This window comes from Nyctereutes procyonoides, unplaced genomic scaffold, assembly GCF_905146905.1.
Source record: "Nyctereutes procyonoides isolate TBG_1078 unplaced genomic scaffold, NYPRO_anot_genome, whole genome shotgun sequence".
In the NCBI taxonomy this organism is placed as follows: domain Eukaryota; kingdom Metazoa; phylum Chordata; class Mammalia; order Carnivora; family Canidae; genus Nyctereutes; species Nyctereutes procyonoides.
Window position 1 is genome coordinate 28350391 of NW_026575042.1, and position 21053 is coordinate 28371443.

The window sequence follows — 21053 nt, forward strand, 5'->3', positions numbered from 1 at the left end:
GCCTCTCTCTCTCTGTCTCTCATGAATAAATAAAAAAAAATCTTAAAAAAAAAAAAGTCAAAATTCTAGGTGAATGTCCCCACTTTAATGGATATATCTTTATTAGGAAAAACCTTACTTTCCTGGGCACCTTTAAAATCTGAGTAGATCTTTGCCTATTTCCCCATTTAAGTTCATAAACCACAACAGACTTGAATGTTTATAAAAGATACAAATCTGTATCACTTTAAAGAATGCCGTAACAGACATTTAAAAAATGATTTTAAACTTTTATAATTACTGACACGTATGGTTTAGTTATACTTAACCATATAAGTTCAAATGGACTTCTGGATCTACTGGGGGAAAAAAGCAGCTTTATCAGGCACTAAGCCATGATGAAAGGACACTGCAAGGCACCATCACTGACCCTGGGTTACTATGGACTCTCACCACAAGGACCCAGAAGACCAAAGGAAAGCAGAGTTGCTACAGAATCAAGGTACAGACCAGCAGCTCTGAGAACTGAGAAAGAATGAGACCAGATACATTTAGATCATATTGTTTAGGCTTTCCCATTCCCAATTTCCTCACTTGTAACTGAAGTTATATAACATCTATTGCTCAAGGCAGTTGCAAGAGTTAGAATGGATTTTAGAATCTTAGAATCCATATATCTTAAAATCTGGAATCTATCTTAAAATTTATATATCTCTTGCAACTAATCCTTGCAACCTTGAGCAGCAGATGCTGACACACAGGTTTTTCAATAAATAGTAGCTATTATTTTTAGACTATCACTATTAGTAATTGCCTGTCACTATGTTAATATAGCAGCTACACATCAGAACCTTACCCATTTAACACAACTGAGAACAAACTAAGATCAACAGGTCACAAAACTCTAAAGATACAGCTTGTTTTTAAACCTATAAACTTTAATTTTATCTGATTTAATTATTTATGTTTGCAAGTGAATTATAAATTACTTTGTTACAAATTATAAACTCAAATGTATGTGTCTTAATGAACTTCTGAAATTTCTAGGCCTGACATTTATACCTATACAGTTATGGAAACCAGAAACCATAAATAATAGGCAACGGATAAATACAAATGGAAATATGAGTTTAGGAAAAAAACTTACAACCACCACCACTTTGTGGATGTACCCAGAGATAAGGCCAGAGTCCAATGACCATTTTTTATATGTTCCATTAATGACAGGCAAATAGTAAAATTAACGAACCTAGCAAGTACCTTTCCAAATAGTGATAATATCATCACTATATGTTATGTACTATTTACAAAGACCAAAACAGAATCTCTGATTTCCAGCAGATTATATTAGAAATAAATTACGAATTATCTTAATGTTTCAGTGACATTTTCCATGCAACAAAAGAGTATACAGAATTAATTTGGGGAGCTAAAAACATCAATCTGTCTCAATTTTACGAGTGAGAATTACAAGTAAAACAGGTGGATGTGTTATAACCTCATCACAAAGAAGCCACACACCTTAACATGACAGTAACTAAAAGGATCTTAAAATTTGGTAATAGGCTAGGTTCTGTGAATACCAAATTATCCAGCAAAACCCATCTTTTTGAATAGCAACAGACTTGTATCCTAAAGCTAACATCTCTGTTCTAAGCTAGCATCTCTGTTCAAAGAAACTTTATAAAGACCTAAAGACACTAAATCAGAATATACTTGTAAACATGAGTCTCACTCCAAATTAAACGTAGTATAACCAGTAAAATTACAGGCTTCTCTATTAAATGCTTTCCACTTGGTAATTCTAACCGCTTCAAAATGAGTACAACCAAAAGCTGAGTCCCAGGCACAGATTAGCTACAAAAATTATTAAGATGTACCCCAAAAAGTTCAAGGACCACAATTCACTCTTGAATTCCCAAAGAAATCAGAGAAACAAAAGGTTTTATAGCCACTAACTTCAAAACTCCGAGTGGCTATGACTTGGACAATAAGCTCTTACCAGCATAGGCTAGTCTAACAATAGTAGCATCATCTTGGGCTAAGTGGGCTATGCCTGGAAGAATATATTCCGGGTATATATTGACATCATTGCGAGGAACCTCTTTGACAAGAGCAAGAACTTTGGTCAACGTCCTCAAGGCTTCAGCCCTCACTCTAGGAACAGAGTCATTGCTGAAATGCAAAAGATATGGAGTAATACGATCCAAAAGAATTTCTACACTTAATCTTGGGGCCAAATGGAGAATAAGTTCCAAAGCAGCAAGTTTGGAATCACAGTATTTAAGGGTCTGCAGACAGGACGTTATAACAGACACCAAGATAACCAGCCCATTTTCCTTAGGCTCTCCTTCTGCTTTTTCTGGCAGATCATGTCCACAGAGATTGTGAATAATGTTGCCCAAATCCTTCCGTATAACCAGAATGCGCTCATCTGCAGAAAGAAAGGTTTCCTTGGCAAACTGGGCCATGTAGGGCTGAAGGAATGTGTAAAATATTTCAGGAAAGGCATTGCCACGCTGCTGCTTTAGGTAATCTTCTGCCCCTAAACGTTTATCTGGCTCACGGTGAATCATCTGAGTTACCTACACCAAGGGGAGAAAAGGAGTAAAAAATAGATTTGAGAACAGCAGATTAAATCAGATGAAAGCTACAAGGGCAACTTACACATGACATAAAGGATTTTGTGGTAACTGTGACTCTCCTCAATCTTCACCTTTCAAAATACTTTCAGAACTTGACCACAATATGTGACTCTACTACTGTCCTACAAAGCAACAGGAAATTATACAGTAATGTATTACAGATGGCCCAAGCACATCAACAGGAGATATACCATGATGTTCAGCACTCCCCATTTAAGACAGGGGAATAATACATCACTGCCCACAACTCAAGGATTCTTAAACATTTTTGAGCAGGTAATACTGCTGATAATCTGAGGAAAACCAGGGGATATTCTCCAGAAAAAAACCGTGTGCATAAAATTTTTACATATAAAATTACACACAATTCTGAAGAGAATCCAGAACCATTAAATTCTATTTATATATCAGTTCTGATTTAGAGCCTTAATACCACAAATCCAAGGGAATACATGGCTTAAGCATAGTTCTAGGATCTAGTCAAAAAGGGAATTAGTGGTCTAAACTTTTAAAGTACTATAAGAGGTGTTAAATCCTACAAACCCTAAAAACGATACACTTAATTTGAATTTATCATATATTTTCTGGTATCTTAGGGAAGTAATTTTCTTTCAACAGAGCATAGTTTAATTTTTCTTAGATCCTCAGAGTGAATCATTATTTAAATACTTAAAATATCATAAAAATATATGATTTTTTTAGCTTTTTGAGCTTTCTGTTTACATTGAACTTGCAGGGAATCAAATACACTATAGCACTGAACTTGCAGGGAATCAAATGCACTATAAGTATCAGGAAAAGTGATTTAAGTATAATTCCTTTTACATTCAGATTAAGCCTTAAAGATTTGTGAAATTCACTCCTTTCAGAGTTAAGAAAACACAGGCCCAAGTTCATGAAGTCACTTAGCCAATGTAACATGACAAATGAGTGCCATACCCAAAGAGAGAACAGCCAGGTATACCAACTCTTAATCCAGGCACTGTTCATTGAAAATGAGCTAACTTGGCTTCCTCTAAAACATCCTATTTTTTTAATACTTGCCATTTGTAAGAGAAATTAAAATGTATTCTGTATTTCCTTACTTTGCTACAGAGTATTTTAATATACTATACTTTTCCATGACTGGGCCTCATCATCATTACAAGCCATCAGTTACTGTATTGGTGGACTTAATAAAGATCCCCTCAAACACTAAGGTGGACATATATGGCTTATATGACCTCCCACAGGATTCCTCATATCTCTTCTGCTATACTAATTAGTGATTCTATAGCCTTCCCTTCCAGAACAGCCTTAAGAGAGACATACCAGGCAAGGTGTTTCTATATGAAATGGCCCTATATTAATGCATTACATTCACACTGATGTTTCCCAGCTTTCATTTTATATATATGTCTTCTTCATATCTTACTAGCAAGCTCTATCGGACAACATCTCTAAACCTCCGGCACCTCCTTACTTCCTTCCAAATCTATCCAAAGCAGAGCTGAAGATGTGTGTTTGTGTGTGTGTGTGACTGTGAGTATAAAATTGTGTTTTATATACATACAAAACTTAGTCAAATGAGCTCTGCCTGAAAAGGCGGAAAATACTGTACATTTCTCCCTAACAAAGTAAATTAAAGTAAATAAAAATAAGCTGTTCATAATAGTCTATGGAGCTTTATTGCTCTGCTACATTGCTCTCTTTGGCAGCACATATACTAAAATTTATTGCTTTGTTCCAAGTTCATAAAATTCCAGAGAGCTAATGCAAAAGTCAGAGCATAATTCTATTAAAACCAAATGGAGAATACTTGTAGCATAGTTACCAATTCTCTGATACTGCGATCTTCAATTTTATTTAGCACTTGTTCCGGGAAAAACTGTCCATTTCTATAAGCGAGAAGTTGAGAGAGATCAAACAGTGGTACACCTTCTGTAAAAAGTTCAGCTATAACACAACCTAGAAAATAAAAGATATAATTCCATTAAACATGCAAAATATCTTTAATACAGTACAAGAATTCAGAGAATTCACAAAACTCAAAATGAAAAACCCAAAGTAAACTGAATTAAAAATATTAATGCAACGTACAACTACAATCAAGCAAGACAGGGAAAATGTCTATTGCCCTGTCATCAGTTTCTGAAAGCGTAAAGTCAAAAGAAGCTCACTGAATTTTTCTCCATCTTAAAAAAAAAATCAAATAAAATTACTTCCTGGTTGTCTAATTTAAAATGAGTATGTTTGTATATACGGCAGCCCAGGTGGCTCAGCGGTTTAGTGCCGCCTTCAGCCCAGGGCGTGATCCTGGAGACCTAGGATCAAGTCCCACGTTCGGACTCCCTACATGGAGCTTGCTTCTCCCTCTGCTTGTGTCTCTGCCTCTCTCTCTCTCTCTCTCTCTCTCTCTCTCTCTCTCTCCCTGTGTCTCTGCCTCTCTCTCTCTGTCTCTCGTGAATAAATAAATACAATTTAAGAAAAAAAGAATATGTTTGTATATAATATATACATACATATATTTAGAGATAAATAGATTACAAGCCACAAGAAATATAATACTTTTTTAAAGTATGGCCTTATTTTAGACCTTAAGTTCATAAGGAACTGAGAAGTCATATCTGACAACTCATTTATTGATCATCAAAGTTATTAGGTATCTACCATATATATACTAGACACTAGCAGCACACAGAATAGATAAAACCCTTGCCCTCATGAAGCTTTCATTCTAGGTAGACATAAAATAAGCCAGTGAACAAACATGTGAGGAGTGCTACAAAGTACAGGTGTAAGACTAGAGAGGGAAGGAAAAATAACCCAATCATTTTGCACTTACATAATCTTCAAACAAGGAATGGAAAAAAATCTACCTACATTCCCAAAAAGACAAAGCAGTTTCACTGAATCATTATATGACTCGCATTTCACAAGTTTTTTGTTTTGTTTTGTTTTGTTTTTAAAGAGACTGCACATGCATACAGGGAAGGAGATGGCAGAGAGAGTGAAATAATCTTAAGCAGGCTCCACACTCAGTGTTTAGCCCCATGTAGGGCTCGATCTCATAACTCTGAGATCATGACCTGGGCTGAAATTGAGAGTTACTCAACCAACTGAGCCACCCAAGCACCCTTGCATTTCACAAGTCTTAAAGAGATCCTTAAATAACCTTAGCGCACAGCCTCTCCATTTCCTGGTCCCTCTACCTAGACTGCTACTCCTCCAAATATTCACCTGACTTATACCTCCACCTCCTTCAGATCTTTCATCAAATGTCATTTAGAATATTAGCAATAAGAAAACTATGCAGTTTAAAACTGCAAGCCCCACCACAACTACCCCTTACTTACCTGGCATGTCCCTTTTCCCACAGCACCAACAGCCAAATTAAATATATTATGTATTTATTTTATTGTCTTGTATACCCACTAGAATGCAAAATCCATGAGGAAGGATTTTCTGCTACTTCACTCATTAAAAAACTTCCAGGAACTAAAACAGTTCCTGACACATAATAAACACTCAATAAATTTCTTAAATTAATTTCTACCTATATAGTGTCAAGTTTCAGAATAAGAGACTTAAAAGAGCTATTAAAAACACCATACCCAAGAAGAAAAATAGAATATCAGACAAACACTACAAACCAACCAGATCTAATACAGACATCAAAAGAACACTCCACCCAAAATCAGCAGCAGAATACAAATTCTTCTCAGGTACACTGAACACTCTTCAGGTTAGACCATATGCTAGGCCATAAGACAAGCCTCAGTAAGTTTAAAATGACTGAATTCATACAAATCGTGTTCTTCAAACTTCAATGGAATGAAGTAAGAAATAATAGAAAACAGCTTGAAAAATTCACAAATATGTAGAAACAACACACTCCTAAATAACCAATTGATCAAAGGGAAATTAGAAACATACTTCGTGATGAATAAAAATTAAAACACAACATAAAAAACACATAGTACGCAACTAAGACAGTGTTTAGAGGAAATGTGTACCTATAAACACCTATATCATAAAAGAGTGCAGAACAACCTATCTTTAACCTTAAGAAACAAGAAAAGTAAACTAAAACCAAAGCAAACAGAAGAAAAGGAATAATTAAGACTGGCATGGAAATTTGTGAAGTAGAGAATAAAACACAATAGAGAACACTGACAAAATCAAAGGTTGGTGCTTTGAAAAGCTCAACAAATTGACAGACTCCTACTAAGAAGATAGATGTCTCAAACTACTAAAATCAGTTATGAAAAGGGGACATACTACCAACCTTACAGAAATGAAAAAGCACTATATTTTAAACAATTGTATGTCAACAAATTAGATAACCTAAATGAAATGGACAGATTCCTGGAAAGATACAGACTACCAAAGCAGACTTAAAAAGAAACAGAAAATCTGAACAGACCTTAAAAGTAAAGAAATTGGATTAATAATAAACATTCCACAAAAGAAAAGCCTAAGACAAGATGCCTTAACAGTCTTTTAAATGTTAAAATACTTATCCATCTTTCACAAATTGTCCCGAAGAAAAAGAGGGAACACTTCCCATCCTTCACAAATTGTCCCAAAGAAACAGAAGAGGGAACACTTCCTAACTCATTCAGACAAAAACATCACAAGAAAACTATAGACCAATGTTCCTGATGAATATAGACACAAAAATCCTCCAAAAAATGCTAGCAAACTGGGTGTAGGAATCAAGAAGTCTGTATCAAGGGCAGCCCCGGTAGCTCAGCGGTTTAGCGCTGTCTTGAGCCCAGGGCCTGATCCTGGAGACCAGGATCGAGTCCCACGTCCGGCTCCTTGCATGGAGCCTGCTTCTCCCTGTGCCTGTGTCTCTGCCTCTCTCTCTCTGTCTCTCATGAGTAAATAAAGAATTTAAAAAAAAAAAAAAAGTCTGTATCAATAATTTTAAAAAAAGAGAGAGAGGAAAGAGAGGACACTGAGTATGCCAGAATGCTGAGGGTCTACTGGTAAATGTGATATAGGTAAATGTGGACAAAGTGCTAGAAATGGAAAATCATTTGCAACCATCAAAGTAAAGACTTGGGTCAGGCAAGAATCCTCAATGGATGTCAAATCAAGAAGGAAGTTGTGAGGACTAGCAGTGCATTTGCATGGTCTTAAAAGTTTCTTCCCACAGGCAAGGGATTAAAAAAACAAAAGGTAACTACAGAGGGGAGAATCAGGCAAGACCTTAATCAAAATTAACATCACCAACAAACACCATTTGTCTCTAAATGTGATACTGTGAAGATGCATTTTCATATATACAGTACACTGAGAATGAATAACCTGAATCTAATCAAAAGGAAAAACCAAACCCCAAAAGGTGTACATTCTATAAAAAACAAAAGGGTGGAGTGAGCTGCATGAGCACATTTGTGTGTGTGCGCGTACATACACACACAATGCAGGTAAAAGCCAGTGAAAACTGAGTAAGTTCTATATCTAGTTAAGAGTAATGCTACAATGTCAATTCCTGATTTTGATGTGGTACTGGTCATATATCACTAGTGCGGAAGCTGAGAAGTATTCTTCATTATTTTTGCAACTTCTATCATTTAAAATAAAAAGTATAAAAACAATTTTTATTAAGGATTTTATCTGAGAGAGAGAGTGAGCATGAACAGGAGGAGAGGCAGAGGGAGAGAAAAAGAGAAGGAAGAATCTCCACTGAGTAGGGAGTCCAATGCAGGGCTCAATACCCGGCCCCTGGGATCATGACCTCAACTGAAGGCAGGCACTTAACCGACTGAGCCACCCAGGCACCCCATAAAAATAATTTTTAAAAATTTAAAAGAAGAGGTATTCCTCAAAAAAAAAAAAAAATCAACATCATGGTGACAAAAAAAAAAAAAAAAAGCTGTAAAGATGTTTCACATCAAAGGAGGCTAAAGAGACATGACAACTAAATGCATATCAAACCCTAGACTAGCTTCTGTCTTGGAGCAGTTAAAATGCAAAAAGGGGACATTATTTGGTCAAAAACAAAATCAGGATTAAAATTATAAATTATTTTATCCATGTTAAATTTGCTGCAGTTGATAACTGCAACAATACAATTATGCAAGTGTTATGTAAGAGACTAGGTAGGATCTTATGAAATACATACAGAAGTATTTAGAGGTGAAGGGCCATGATATATGTAACTTATTCAGGAAAAAATCATGGGGGGTAGGGCAGTGGGCAAAAAACGTACAAGTGATAAAGCAAGTAGAGCAAAATGTTAACAAGTGAATCCGGGGATTCTCTTCTACAAGTTTTTACAGTTTATAAGTTTGAAATAATTTCCAAGTAAAAAGTCAGATAGAAACATAGCTACATTTGACTATTTACAAGTAAATGGGGGTTGTTATGGATTGAATTGTGTCTCTACCTCCCCAAAAATCATGTTTAAGTCTTACCACCCAGTTCCTGTAACCTAAAATACAGGTAATAGGGCCTTTAAAAAGTTAAAATTAAATGAGGTCATAAGTCCATTATGACTAGTGTCCATAGAAGGGGCACCAAGGAACAGGCCGAGTACATAGCGAGAAAGTGGCCATCTGCAACCCAAAGAGGCTTAAAAAGAAATCAATACTGCTGGCACCTTAATCTTGGACTTCCAGCCTCTAGAATGGAGGAAAAATAAATTTCTGTTTAAGCTGCCAAGTCTGGGACACTGTGTCATGGCAGCCCTAGCAAACTAATACAGAGGTGAATACGGGACTTTTTCTTGCGACTTTTAGAATGTTGTTGTGAAAAAGGTGTTATTACATGGTATCTCCCTATGGAACAAATTGTTCAAGGTCTCTTCATCAATACTAAGTCCTTATAACTCAGATATCAGCTCAAATGTTACATTCTCAGAGGTCTTCTCTGATCATTTTACCTAGAGTTGTCTCCTACCAACCTTTGCCATGACATGTAAAAGCCGTAACTCTTTGTCACAGCAGTTAACACTGAAGAAAATTAACTTCTTTACTTATTTTTTCTACTCCACTAGAATATAAGCTCCTTAAGGGCAAAAACTGTCAGTCTTGTTCAGAGCTGTACTCCCAACACGTATAGAGCAGTGTCTCATATATAACGGACAGATAAAATTCAAATATTTGTCAAGTAATGAATGAAAGATCTCCAGGAAAAAGGCTGTGCACACTTACATGACCAGAAAGAGAATATATACACTTCTCCAAAACTAGCAGCCAGGAATCATGGATATGCATCAAGATGGAGAAAAGTAACATTCAAAACCCAAAGAGCCTACATTTTTAGGAGGAGCGCGACAGGGACAGATCCCACCCACCTAAGAAAAGAAAGAAGAAAAAGAAAAGAAAAGAAAAGAAAAGAAAGGAAAGGAAAGGAAAGGAAAGGAAAGGAAAGGAAAGGAAAGGAAAAGAAAAGAAAAGAAAAGAAAAGAAAAGAAAAGAAAAGAAAAGAAAAGAAAAGAAAAGAAAAGAAAAGAGCCTATCTTCACCCAAAACAGTGTAGGACTCTAGTATGGAAATAATAAATGCTGAGTAAGAAGTTTATGGAACTATAACGTACACAGAAAAGATAAATATATACTTTTCGTTGACTCTTGAAATTTTAAAACTCTAACAAACTTCCAGTTATAAATAAGTCACAAGGATGTAATAAATTATATGCCAGTGATACCCCAAGTATTTACTTGGCAATTTTCTTCTTAAAAGAAAAAAGCCTAAAATCATCTTGAGGTTAAAAAGTGATCACGTTTCTAAGCTAAGGGAATCCTACTGACAAAATAGTAATTTTAAAAGTAAAAATGGTTTGCCAAAAATTTAGAGACATTCACTTATCAAAAAAGTTGGGACTCTGATGGATTACATTTCTAGTCTTGTTATACTCACAGCCTGGAGACTAACCCTAGCTTATCAAAAACAACCCTCAGTATTATCTTGGGACACACATTAGTGAGCTGAATGGGCCAGAAGAGGTTATGAACCTGTGTAACAATGCTTGTTGATTCCAATGAAATACACTTCTTCATTAATTATTTTTCTTAAATAATCTAAAACATAGCTGCTCAGTTTATGTTTTCTTTGCAGCAAACCTACAGATGGTAAAACCTTTGTGAAATTTATGAAAAAATGGCACTGATGCAGAGTTCACAAGGTATTCCTCCAGATACTATTTTCAGCCCATTTCTTTTCCCAAAATTTCATAGACAATCTAGAATCCGTGGCCTGGCTTCAAGTGGTCTGTGTATATGAAATAATGTATATTAATGCATGACACTTTTCTTCTAGAGAAGGTGGCTACTGATTTCATCAAAGTCTTTAAGGGGATCTCAAAAAAGCTTAAGAATGACTTATTTACAAACTCTCCTGGGTGACAAACCTATTCCCTTGGCTAAAATTACTACTTATTTCCTGGTAACTACCAAATCTCCACCTCTGTCCTAAATCTCTATGCACCAAACCTTTATAACCAACTGCCTGTTGCACATCTTATCCTGGATATCCCCCAGACGCCTTCAACTCAACATATCTAATGAAGACTTCTTCATCTTCCCACCTCTTACCCATTCGTCCTCCTATTTCTCCTATGTCAGTGACCATCATTGCCAATCCACCCCGTTTCCCAAGTCAGGGTGAAAGAAGTGCTCTTGACGTTACCTACCAATCAATTCTACCTATTAATTATCTCTGAAGTGTTCTTTCTTCCACTCCCTCTCCAATTCTGTCACAGCTTTCAGTCAGTCAGGGTCACATCTTATCTGGATGGTAACAGTTTACTCCTAGCTGGTTTTCCCGCCTCCAAGGTAGCTCCCTGCAATCCACTCTCCATGCTACAGCATTTACTTAAAATAATACCTGATGCTGTCCCCATAGGCTAGCATGGGCATGCCAGCCCATGATCTGAGGCTTGCTAACCTCACACTCTACACTCCATGTGCCAGATATAATAAACTACTTAAAGTAGCCTAATAAATCAGTGCCTCATGATCTGGTCTTCATGTCTTTGTATAAGGAATACCCTCCGCCTGAAACAAGCTATCCTTGCCATAGCTAGCTCCCAATTATCTTTCAGGTCTGTTTAAAAATCATCCTTCCAGGGGCACCTGGGTGGCTGAGTCAGTTAAGTATCTAACAACGGGTTTCAGTTCAAGTCATGATCTCATGGGTCATGAGACTGTGCTCCATGTCAGGCTCCTGGCCCAGCTGGGAGTCTGCTTAAAGATCCTGGCCCTCTGCCCCTTCCCCCCATTCACGCACATACTAGGACACTCTCTCTCTCTGAAATAAATCAATCTTTTAAAAAAAAATCATCCTTCCAACAAAGAGGCCTTTCCTGATATTGGCTCTACCCATCAAACCATGGAGACAAATTTAAATATTTGTACGTTCCAATAACAACACCCAATGCTTATCGCCACCACAGCAAATCACACTGCACTGAAATTGCTTTTTCAATATCATATCTATCTCCCCATTAAACATAAACACCTTGAAAAGAGAAACATAAGTGTCCACCTATCTCCAGTGTTAAGACAGTGCCTTGGGGTGCTTGGCTGGCTCAGTGGTAGAGCATGCAACTCTTGATCATGAGTCCTGAGTTTGAGCACCACATTGGCGGTAGAGTTAACGTTAAGGAAAAAAAAAAGTGCCTGATACATACAGAAGAATTCAAATATTTCTTAAATATCTGAACAAATAAACCACTCTGTACTTCCTCGGCATGTAAACATATCCAATAAAAGACTGCTATATCTATCCAAATAGTGTGTGAGGTGTCAAGAAAATAACTTTTCAACATATGGGATTTTCTAAAAACTACATTTCAACGTTCCAGAGTTAAAATATATGCATATTTCCCCTTAGCAAACTTGATCAACTTGAATACCTGCTGAAAAGATATCCATTGCGCGCTTCAACTCTCCTCTTGTTCTCTGATTACTATTTAAGTCTACAAGTGGAGTTGAAGGATCCCTCATATATTCTAACTCAGTAGCAAACAATCCACCATCAACAAAACGTTCAGGAGCAATATAGCAAGTTCTCCTACGTGAAGTGTCAAAGAAATAGTTGAAATCTGCTGGGTTGTCCTCCGGAAGGTAAGTGGGCTTAAAACTTGCAAAATCAGTTAGAAGGACCCAATTCCAACTGGTGACCATAACGTTCTCAGTCTTGATGTCCCCATGACGGACTCCAGATTTGTGTGCTTGGTCCACAGCTGTCAGGATCTGGAAAGCAATCCAACGCTTCTCAATGTTATTTAAGAAGGGACGGGTACTGATGCGATCATAGAGGTTGTCTCGCACATACTGCCTAAAGAGCATGGCTGCTTTCTCAGATGCTTTTTCCACTGCTTTCTGAAAAGGCAGACAGTTCTGTGCAGAATGAAGCCTGATTTTCAGTTCCTCCAGCTCTTGTTTATAGCTGGTTAAAGGCAATGTGGGATCCTGAATTGCAAAGACCTTCACAACCACCAGGCCTTCTCGGTGCTTCGCTCGAGCAACTTTAAAAAACCGAGTGCTTCCCAGGCTCTTATCATATTCAAAGTCATGGATGTCTGAGAAATAACTCTCCACAGAAAGGATCTGGGAAGGAGCAATGCCAGCGAGCTGATTTCCCATAATGGCAGCAAGTACCTCTCTGTCAGTAAGTCAGGACAGAACACCTACTTAAAAAAAAAAAAAAAAAAAAAAAAAAAAAAAGAACAAGAAGAAAAAGAAAAGATACAAGCAACAAAACATCATTATTTACATGCTCTCTTCCTAAAAGATAGATGTACCCTATTTCTCTTCCACGGCAAGCACCGTATCTAGTCTTCCAGGTAGCCTCTAAATTTTAGACACGTTTATCTAAAAAGATCTTGCTATTTTATGTTGTCCTTTCCGGGAGCTGAACCATATTTAAATAGATCCCCCCTTCAATATTAAGTTGGAAATGTTAGAATGTGTATTTTCTGCCGTTTAAATTTAAAAATTAGGGATCCCTGGGTGGCTCAGCGGTTTGGCGCCTGCCTTCGGCCCAGGGCGTGATCCTGGAGTCCCGGGATGGAGTCCCACATCAGGCTCCCGGTGCATGAAGCCTGCTTCTCCCTCTGCCTGTGTCTCTGCCTCTGTGTGTGTGTGTGTGTGTGTGTGTCTATGAATAAATAAATAAAATCTTTAAAAAAATAAAAATAAAAAAAATAAAAATTAGGGATCCCTGGGTGGCTCAGCGGTTTGGCGCCTGCCTTCGGCCCAGGGTGTTATCCTGGAGTCCCGGGAGGGAGTCCCACATCAGGCTTCCTGGATGGAGCCTGCTTCTCCCTCCGCCTGTGTCTCTGCTTCTCTCTGTGTGTGTCTCTCATGAATAAATAAATAAAATCTTTAAAAAATAAAATAACAAAGTAAATTTAAAAATTAAAGAGGCTTTACTGTGTGTTCAGCACTGTGCTTGGGGTTACGAGGATCCAAACAGTACTATATGTCACAGTCTGTCCAAGAAGAACCCGTGGTCTGGGTGTGAGACACCAACACATTAAAAACTTAAAACGATCAAATAAATAAATACTAATAATCTAAAAATAAAAACTTAAAACTGACTAAAAATCGCCTGAATCGAATAGGTCACAACTCCTCAAAGATCAAGGTAAGACCCCCCAAAAAATCAGTCACTCCTGGACCCTCCCATCCTAATTCCAGTGTGCTGGAATTCCAGGGTGCTAATTCTCACCAATTAACACACGGCATCGTGCAAAACAGGGAAGAAACCCTAGTGGGGAGGTTAAAGAAAAGTCAGTAAACCAACATACCCACTGGCCAAACAGCGGGCTCCTATCTTGCAGGAAATCTAAGACACACACGCGCGCGCGCGCGGCCATGCGCACACAGAAACATTTACCCCAGGACTCTGCAAAGTGTCACAAGTCGGTCCGGAGCCCACACTGAGGTCGGGACGGATCACTTCATGGTCCGGGCGGGGGAGTCAGCAGCCGGATGAGCCTCGGGCGAGACTTCCGCGCGCGGGGTCTTCCTTCAAACGCGGGAGGTGGGACGCTGGGGGAGGGACGCCGAAAAGTCCCAGCTTCCAGAAACCAAGGTGGTCCGCAAGAGAGAAGTGGAAAAGTCCTCGGTGCCGCAGCAGAGGAACGAAGCCAAGCTGAGGGGATTCCACCGACACCCGCAGTTGCCCCCGCCAGTCCCCTCCGCTGCCCCGGGAGCCACGCGCTCCCAGGCCTCGCCTCCGTGCCGCGCGGGCCTCCGGACCCTCCAAGGCCTCTAGACTTCTCGAGAGCCTCACCACCAGGCGCGGAGGTGGGACGCGGGACGGAGCCGGAGGCTGCCAGCGCCAGGAAAACCACTTCTTCAGCTGATGCAGACACCGAGAACGCCGAACTCCCGGGAAAGCTGCCGGCTCTGACCTCACTTCCTGTTGCGGGGCGGAAGTGACGACGGGGCGAGGTTCACAGGAAGAGAACGGGCGGCAAGGGAGTGGGTTGCTAGGAGACGAAGAAAAGGCGTGGCCTCACTCTGAGAACCTGGAGGAAGGAAATCAAACGTTCTGTCAACGTGTCCCCCACCGTGCTCTTCATTCTGTCGTTCCCTAAACCCTGAGGCCTCGGACGTCGCCAGGACAAAGTCAAGAATTCACAGGTTTAAAAAAAAAAAAAAAAAATTCACAGGTTTAAAAATTAAAAATAAAATAAATAATTAATTAAATAAAAAAGAATTCACAGGTTTATTTAAGAAAGTTAATATATCAAAAAAAAAGAAAGTTAATATATCCCAGGTGAATTTTTTAAGAGCGTTATTGAGATATAATTTACATACTATATACTACACATGTTTAAAACACGCAACTCAATGGCCTTTTATATATTTACAGGGCGGTTCAATCGTCTCTATAATTTAATTTTGGAACATTTCCATTACCTCCAAAAAGAAATTTTGTGATTATAAGCAGTCACTCCTATACTTTCCCTTTCTCCTTCCCATCCCAGCCCTAGGCAATCACTAATCCGTTTCCTGTTTCTATAGACTTGCCTCTTCTGTATATTTCACGTATATGGTATGCAATATGTAGTCTTCGTGACTTTTTTCACCTCACATGTTTTTAAGGATTATCTCTGTTATAACTTGCATCAGTACTTACATGTCTTCTTATTGCCAAATATTCTATAGTATAAAGATTCCACATTTTGTTTAGATTCCACATTTTGTTTATCCATTCATTAGTCAATGGTGTGTTGTGTCTACTTTTTGGTTATTATGAATAATGCTGCTGTGAACATTCCTGGAGAAGGCTTCATGTGGCCATGTGTTTTTTCTCTAGGGTAAGCACATAGGAATGAAATAATGGAATCATATGGTAACTCTATGCTTAACAGATTGATAAACTTCCAGACCGTTTTCCAAAGTTACTGCACCATTTTACATTCCTACCAGCAATATATGAGGGTTCCATTTTCTGCATAAGGTCACTGATTGTTGTTAGTTTCTATCTTTTATTATAGCCATCCTAGTGGGTGGCTAGAAATATCTCACTGTGGTTTTTATCTGCATTTTCATAATGACTAATGATGTTGTCAATCACCTTTTTGTGTGCTTATTGGCCACCATTCATGTATCTTCTTTTTTTTATTTTTTTATTTTTTTTTGTTTTTTTTTTTGTTTTCTTTTTTTTTCATGTATCTTCTTTAGAGAAATATCTATCCAAATCTTTTGCCTATATTTTCATTGGGTTGCTTTGTCCTTTCATTATTGAGTTTTAAGAGTTCTTTATATATTCTGCATATAAGTCCCTTATCAGATTTGCAAATAATTTTTCTCTATGTTTTCACTTTCTTGGTGGTGTCCTTTGAAGTAGAAAATATTTTAACACAAAGTTTAATTTTTTTATCACCCTGCAGCAACCCCCCTCCCTTATTCCCCATCTCAGGAGTCAACATTAGCACCCACTGGATTCCTCAATCTACAAATTTAGAAGTCATTAAGTCATCCTTGACATCTTTTTACTCTCTCTCTCTTTCATCCACCCCCATTCAGTATCATCATCCTGATGATTCCATCTCCAAAATATGCCTTGAAGCCATCCACTGCCATCTCTTTAGGACATAGGCCAAGCCATCGTTGTTATGGTACTTAGATTTTGAAACCTACTCAAAAAAGGCATTGCCTACCCACAGAATTATTTTTTGTACTTTCCCCATGATTCCTCCTGGGTCTTTTATGACTTCATTTTGCATCCTTGAATTTCTGAAGTACAAATCCAACTTTATTCTTTCTCAAGAAGGATACTCAGGTATCCCAAAATGTTAATAAGTAATCCATTTTCTCCCCCACTTATTTGAAATGTCATACTTACCACATATAAATTTCCTATATGTATTTGGGTGGGTTTTCTACTAAACTTTCTGTTCTGTGCATTGAGTTGCCATTTAATTCACCTGCCAGTAATCGTTTTGTTTTAAGACTTTATTTACTTGAGGGCAGCCCGGATGGCTCAGCGGTTTAGCGCCTGCCTTCAGCCCAGGGTGTGATCCTGGAGACCTGGGATCGAGTCCCACATCAGGCTCCCTGCATGGAGGCTGCTTCTCTCTCTCTCTCTCTCTCTCTCTCTCTCTCTCTCTCTCTCTGTGTGTGTGTGTGTGTGTGTCATGAATAAATAAATAAAAATCTTTAAAAAAAAAAGACGTTATTTACTTGAGAGAGAGAGAAAGAGAGTACTTGCACAAGCAGGGGGAGGGGCAGACAGAAAGGGAGAAGCAGACTCTCCACTGAGCAGGGAGCCAATGCAGGGCTCAATCCCAGGACACTAGACCATGACCCAAGCCGAAGGCAGACACTTAACTGACTGAGCCACCCAGGTGCCCCAAGTACTGTTTTAATCATTGTAAAATGTTTTCATGTGTAATATGGCTACTGCTAGAGTAATCTTTTTAAACTACAACTATATAAAAAAATAAAATAAAATAAACTACAACTATAATCATAAGGATTGTAATCATGTAATCATAAGGATGCTTTCCAGATTCTCTCCCTTGTTTTTAGGCTAAACTTAAAAATCCTTAGCTTGGGGATCCCTGGGTGGCTCAGTGGTTTGGTGCCTGCCTTTGGCCCAGGGCCTGATCCTGGAGACCCGGGATCAAGTCCCACATCGGACTTCCTGCATGGAGCCTGCTTCTCCCTCTGCCTGTCTCTCTGCCTCTCTCTGTGTGTCTCTCGTGAATAAATAAAATCTTTAGAAAAAAAAAATCCTTAGCTTGGCCTACAAACCCCTGCATGATCTGACTCCTACCCAAACCCCTGCCATAACTAGCATCACTCATTGTCCCTCTCAGTCTCCCACAATGGCCTCACTTTGTTCCTAACCTGTCAAACTTCTCTCTACCTATTGGCCTTCACATTTACTTTTTTCTCTATTTAGAACACCTTGTCCCCCACTCTATGTAGCAAAACTTGCTCTTCTTTCAAGTCCTAGATTAAGTGCCAATACTTCAGAAAGGTCTTTCCTGAAGTCTCCCCCCTCCCCACTACCATTATAAAATCTGATGGACATCAAAATTTTTCTTCATAGCACTTATTTTCACTGAAATTGTTTCATTTGGGGAAGGGGAGGTAATTATTTGTTTAATGTTTGTTTTCCCACCTGACCATCAACCCCAGGAGATCAGTGATTGTGTAATTCTTTTTTTTTTAAAGATTTCATTTACTTATTCATGAGAGACACAGCGAGAAAGGCAGAGACACAGGCAGAGAGAAAAGCAGACTCCCCACGGGGAGCCCAATGCAGGACTCAGGACTCAATCCCGGAACTCTGGGATCACGCCCTGAGCCCAAGGCAGACGCTCAACCACTGAGCCACCCAGGTGTTCCTGATTGTGTAATTTTTATTCACCAAGGAATCTTCAACAACCGGAATAGTATCTGACACACAGTAGACATTCAATAGATATTTGAATCAATAGATGTGGCCTTGTAAGGTTTGTGACCTCTAGGGCCAAGATCATGAGTTCTAGGACTAAGAATACTTATAATATATAAGAATTTCTATCCACATTGGGTGCCTGGGTGGCTCAGTCAGTTGAGCATCCGGCTCTTGATTTCAGCTCAGGTCATAATCTCAGGGTCACAAGATCCAGCCCTGAGTCAAGCTTTGCGCTCAGTGAGGAGTCTGCTTGAGATTCTCTCTCTCCTTCTCCCTCCGCCCCTCTCCCTGCACATGTGAGCTCTCTCTCTTTTTCTCTCTCAAGTAAATAAATAAATAAATAAAATTTTAGAAAAAAAGAATTGCTACATACAGTTATTTAGCAGAGAGTTTTTTAGATTATGTCATATCTCAGATACTGAATACCATGTATGTAAGTGCTTTAAATGTCTCTTCAACAGAGAGCTTATGGTGTAGAAATGGGATAAATATGTCTCAATTTAGATCACTCTTGCATTTTCCCCACATCTATATTTCCCCACAAGTACATTTTTTAAAGTAATTCATGAAATATTTTTCAATGCCTCTATACTCACGTCTATGTTTTTGTTTTTGTTTTTTCATTTTCTTTCTTCCCCTCCCCACCCCATTTTTAAATAGGAATCATGGCTGCTTGGGAGAATTTTTTTAAAGGAATCTCACCAAAAAAAAAAAAAAAAAAGGAATCTCACCTAGTCCTTTTGAGAGTAAATTAAAAAATAAAATTTGCTTGCTACTGGTGGAGTAAAAGTAGAAACAGCTAGCAAAGACTCTTATATCCTCTGGTCAACAGCCTCTCAGCTGAATTGTGATAGTGATGGCTAACTGTCCCTTCCACAGAAAATAGATGTTTCAGGAAAGTAGCTGTACTAGAGGAATGCCCTCTGTATATAAGAGGGGCTAGTTGACTAGATCTCACTAGGAAACCTAAGTGGAAATTACATATCTCACTTCCAGGTCAAGGCAGCTAAGAAGTGAATGACCTTCTCTGTTCTCTTTTCCTTCAGCCTAGATGCAGGGACTTCAAAGACTTAGGTAATGCAGAGCCGCCAGCTGATAGAAGCCTGTGTTCTCGAATCACAGACTGAAGAAAGACCACCGGTTAAATAGGAACACCCACGTAGAACTTTTACATAAGTAAAAATAAACTCCTATGTGTTAAGCCAGTGAAATGTTGATCTCTATTTGCCGCAATAGATACTCTTAGCTTAACCAATACATTCATTTTCCAGATCTCTAACCTTCCTTACCCCTCCTGGCTATTCACCTCACCAGGACACTTCCAGTCCTATGAGGTGTCCATGTGGACTCTGCAATCCTTGCATCCTAACAAAAGGAGTAAAAGAAAATCCTAATAGTAAAATTTTCTTTCTTTCTTTTTTTTTTTTTTTTGTAGAAGATTGCCAGCTAATAGATGTAAAGGGAATTAAAAGAAATTACCATTTTGGGGCTCCTCAGTGGCTCAGGGTTGAGTGTCTGCCTTTGGCTCAGGTCATGATCTTGGGGTCCTGGGATCGAGTCCCATGTCAGGCTCCATGCAGGGAGCCTGCTTCTCCCTCTGCCTGTGTCTCTGCCTCTCTCTCTCTGCCTCCCATGAATGAATAAATAAAATCTTTAAAAAAAAAAAGAAATTACCATTTTGTAACTGCAGAATAATAATTGGTTCCCACAAGGACTGTCAATAGATTCTATAATCATTGGGCTAAAGGGTATGGGGCAACAAGATAGACTTATGGTGTCCAAGAAATAGCTACAGTTTACTTCTACATTAGGAAGGGGGGGGTGAATCTTTTATAATAGAAAATTCTGGCAGCAACACTTTAGCCAAGTGATCAAATTTAACATCACTAATACTAGGACAAAGGTACTATGAGGCTCCTGATATAATGCAATGGACAGGACACGGTATCATCCATGAAGCATTCTTACCAAGATATTTAACCTGAATCTAATCAAGCCTCTAGACTTCACTGTCCAATACGATAGCCCCTGGTCATATTTGAATATTGAGCACCTAAAATGTGGCTACTTCAAATTGAGATGTGTTGTAAGTGTATTAAAAAACACACCGGATTTAAGAACTTAGCACCAAAAAAAGTTGAAGAAAGTCTCATTGATACCTTTTTAACGTTGACTATGTGTTAAAATTATATTTTAGATATATTGTGTTAAAACTTAAATATCTTATTAAAGTTAAACTTTTCTTTTTCTTTCTTTCCTTTTTTTTTTTTTTTTTTTTTTTTACTTTTTAAAATGTGGCTACCAAGGGTCACCTGAGTGGCTCTGTAGGTTTAGTGTCTGTCTTCAGCTCAGGTCATGATCACAGGGTCCTGGGATCTATCCCTGCATGGGGCTCCCTGCTCACTAGGGGAGTCTGCTTCTCCCTCTCCCTCTGCCTCTGCTTGTGTGTTCTGTCTCATGCTCACTTTCTCTCTCAAATAAATAAATCAAATCTTTAAAAAACAAAAAATAAAATGTGGCTACCAGATAATTTTAAAATTATATAAGTGGGTCATGCTATATTTCT

The 21053-nt window shown here is 38.5% G+C and overlaps 1 protein-coding gene across 4 annotated transcripts in view; it reads right to left on the reverse strand.

Moving 5' to 3' along the window:
- Nucleotides 1–14951, reverse strand: part of PIK3R4 (phosphoinositide-3-kinase regulatory subunit 4) — a 71659-nt gene extending 56708 nt beyond the window's left edge. The window contains exons 1-4 of one of the 4 annotated variants that reach the window (XM_055320987.1): nucleotides 14462–14951; nucleotides 12474–13250; nucleotides 4438–4571; nucleotides 1982–2564 (exon numbers count right to left, since the gene is read on the reverse strand). In XM_055320987.1, coding sequence (XP_055176962.1) covers nucleotides 1982–2564; nucleotides 4438–4571; nucleotides 12474–13206 — 1450 coding nt within the window. In that variant the 5' untranslated portion in view covers nucleotides 13207–13250; nucleotides 14462–14951. The other 3 variants (XM_055320988.1, XM_055320989.1, XM_055320990.1) reach the window with 3 other exon arrangements.
- Between the last annotated feature and the right edge of the window lie 6102 nt (nucleotides 14952–21053).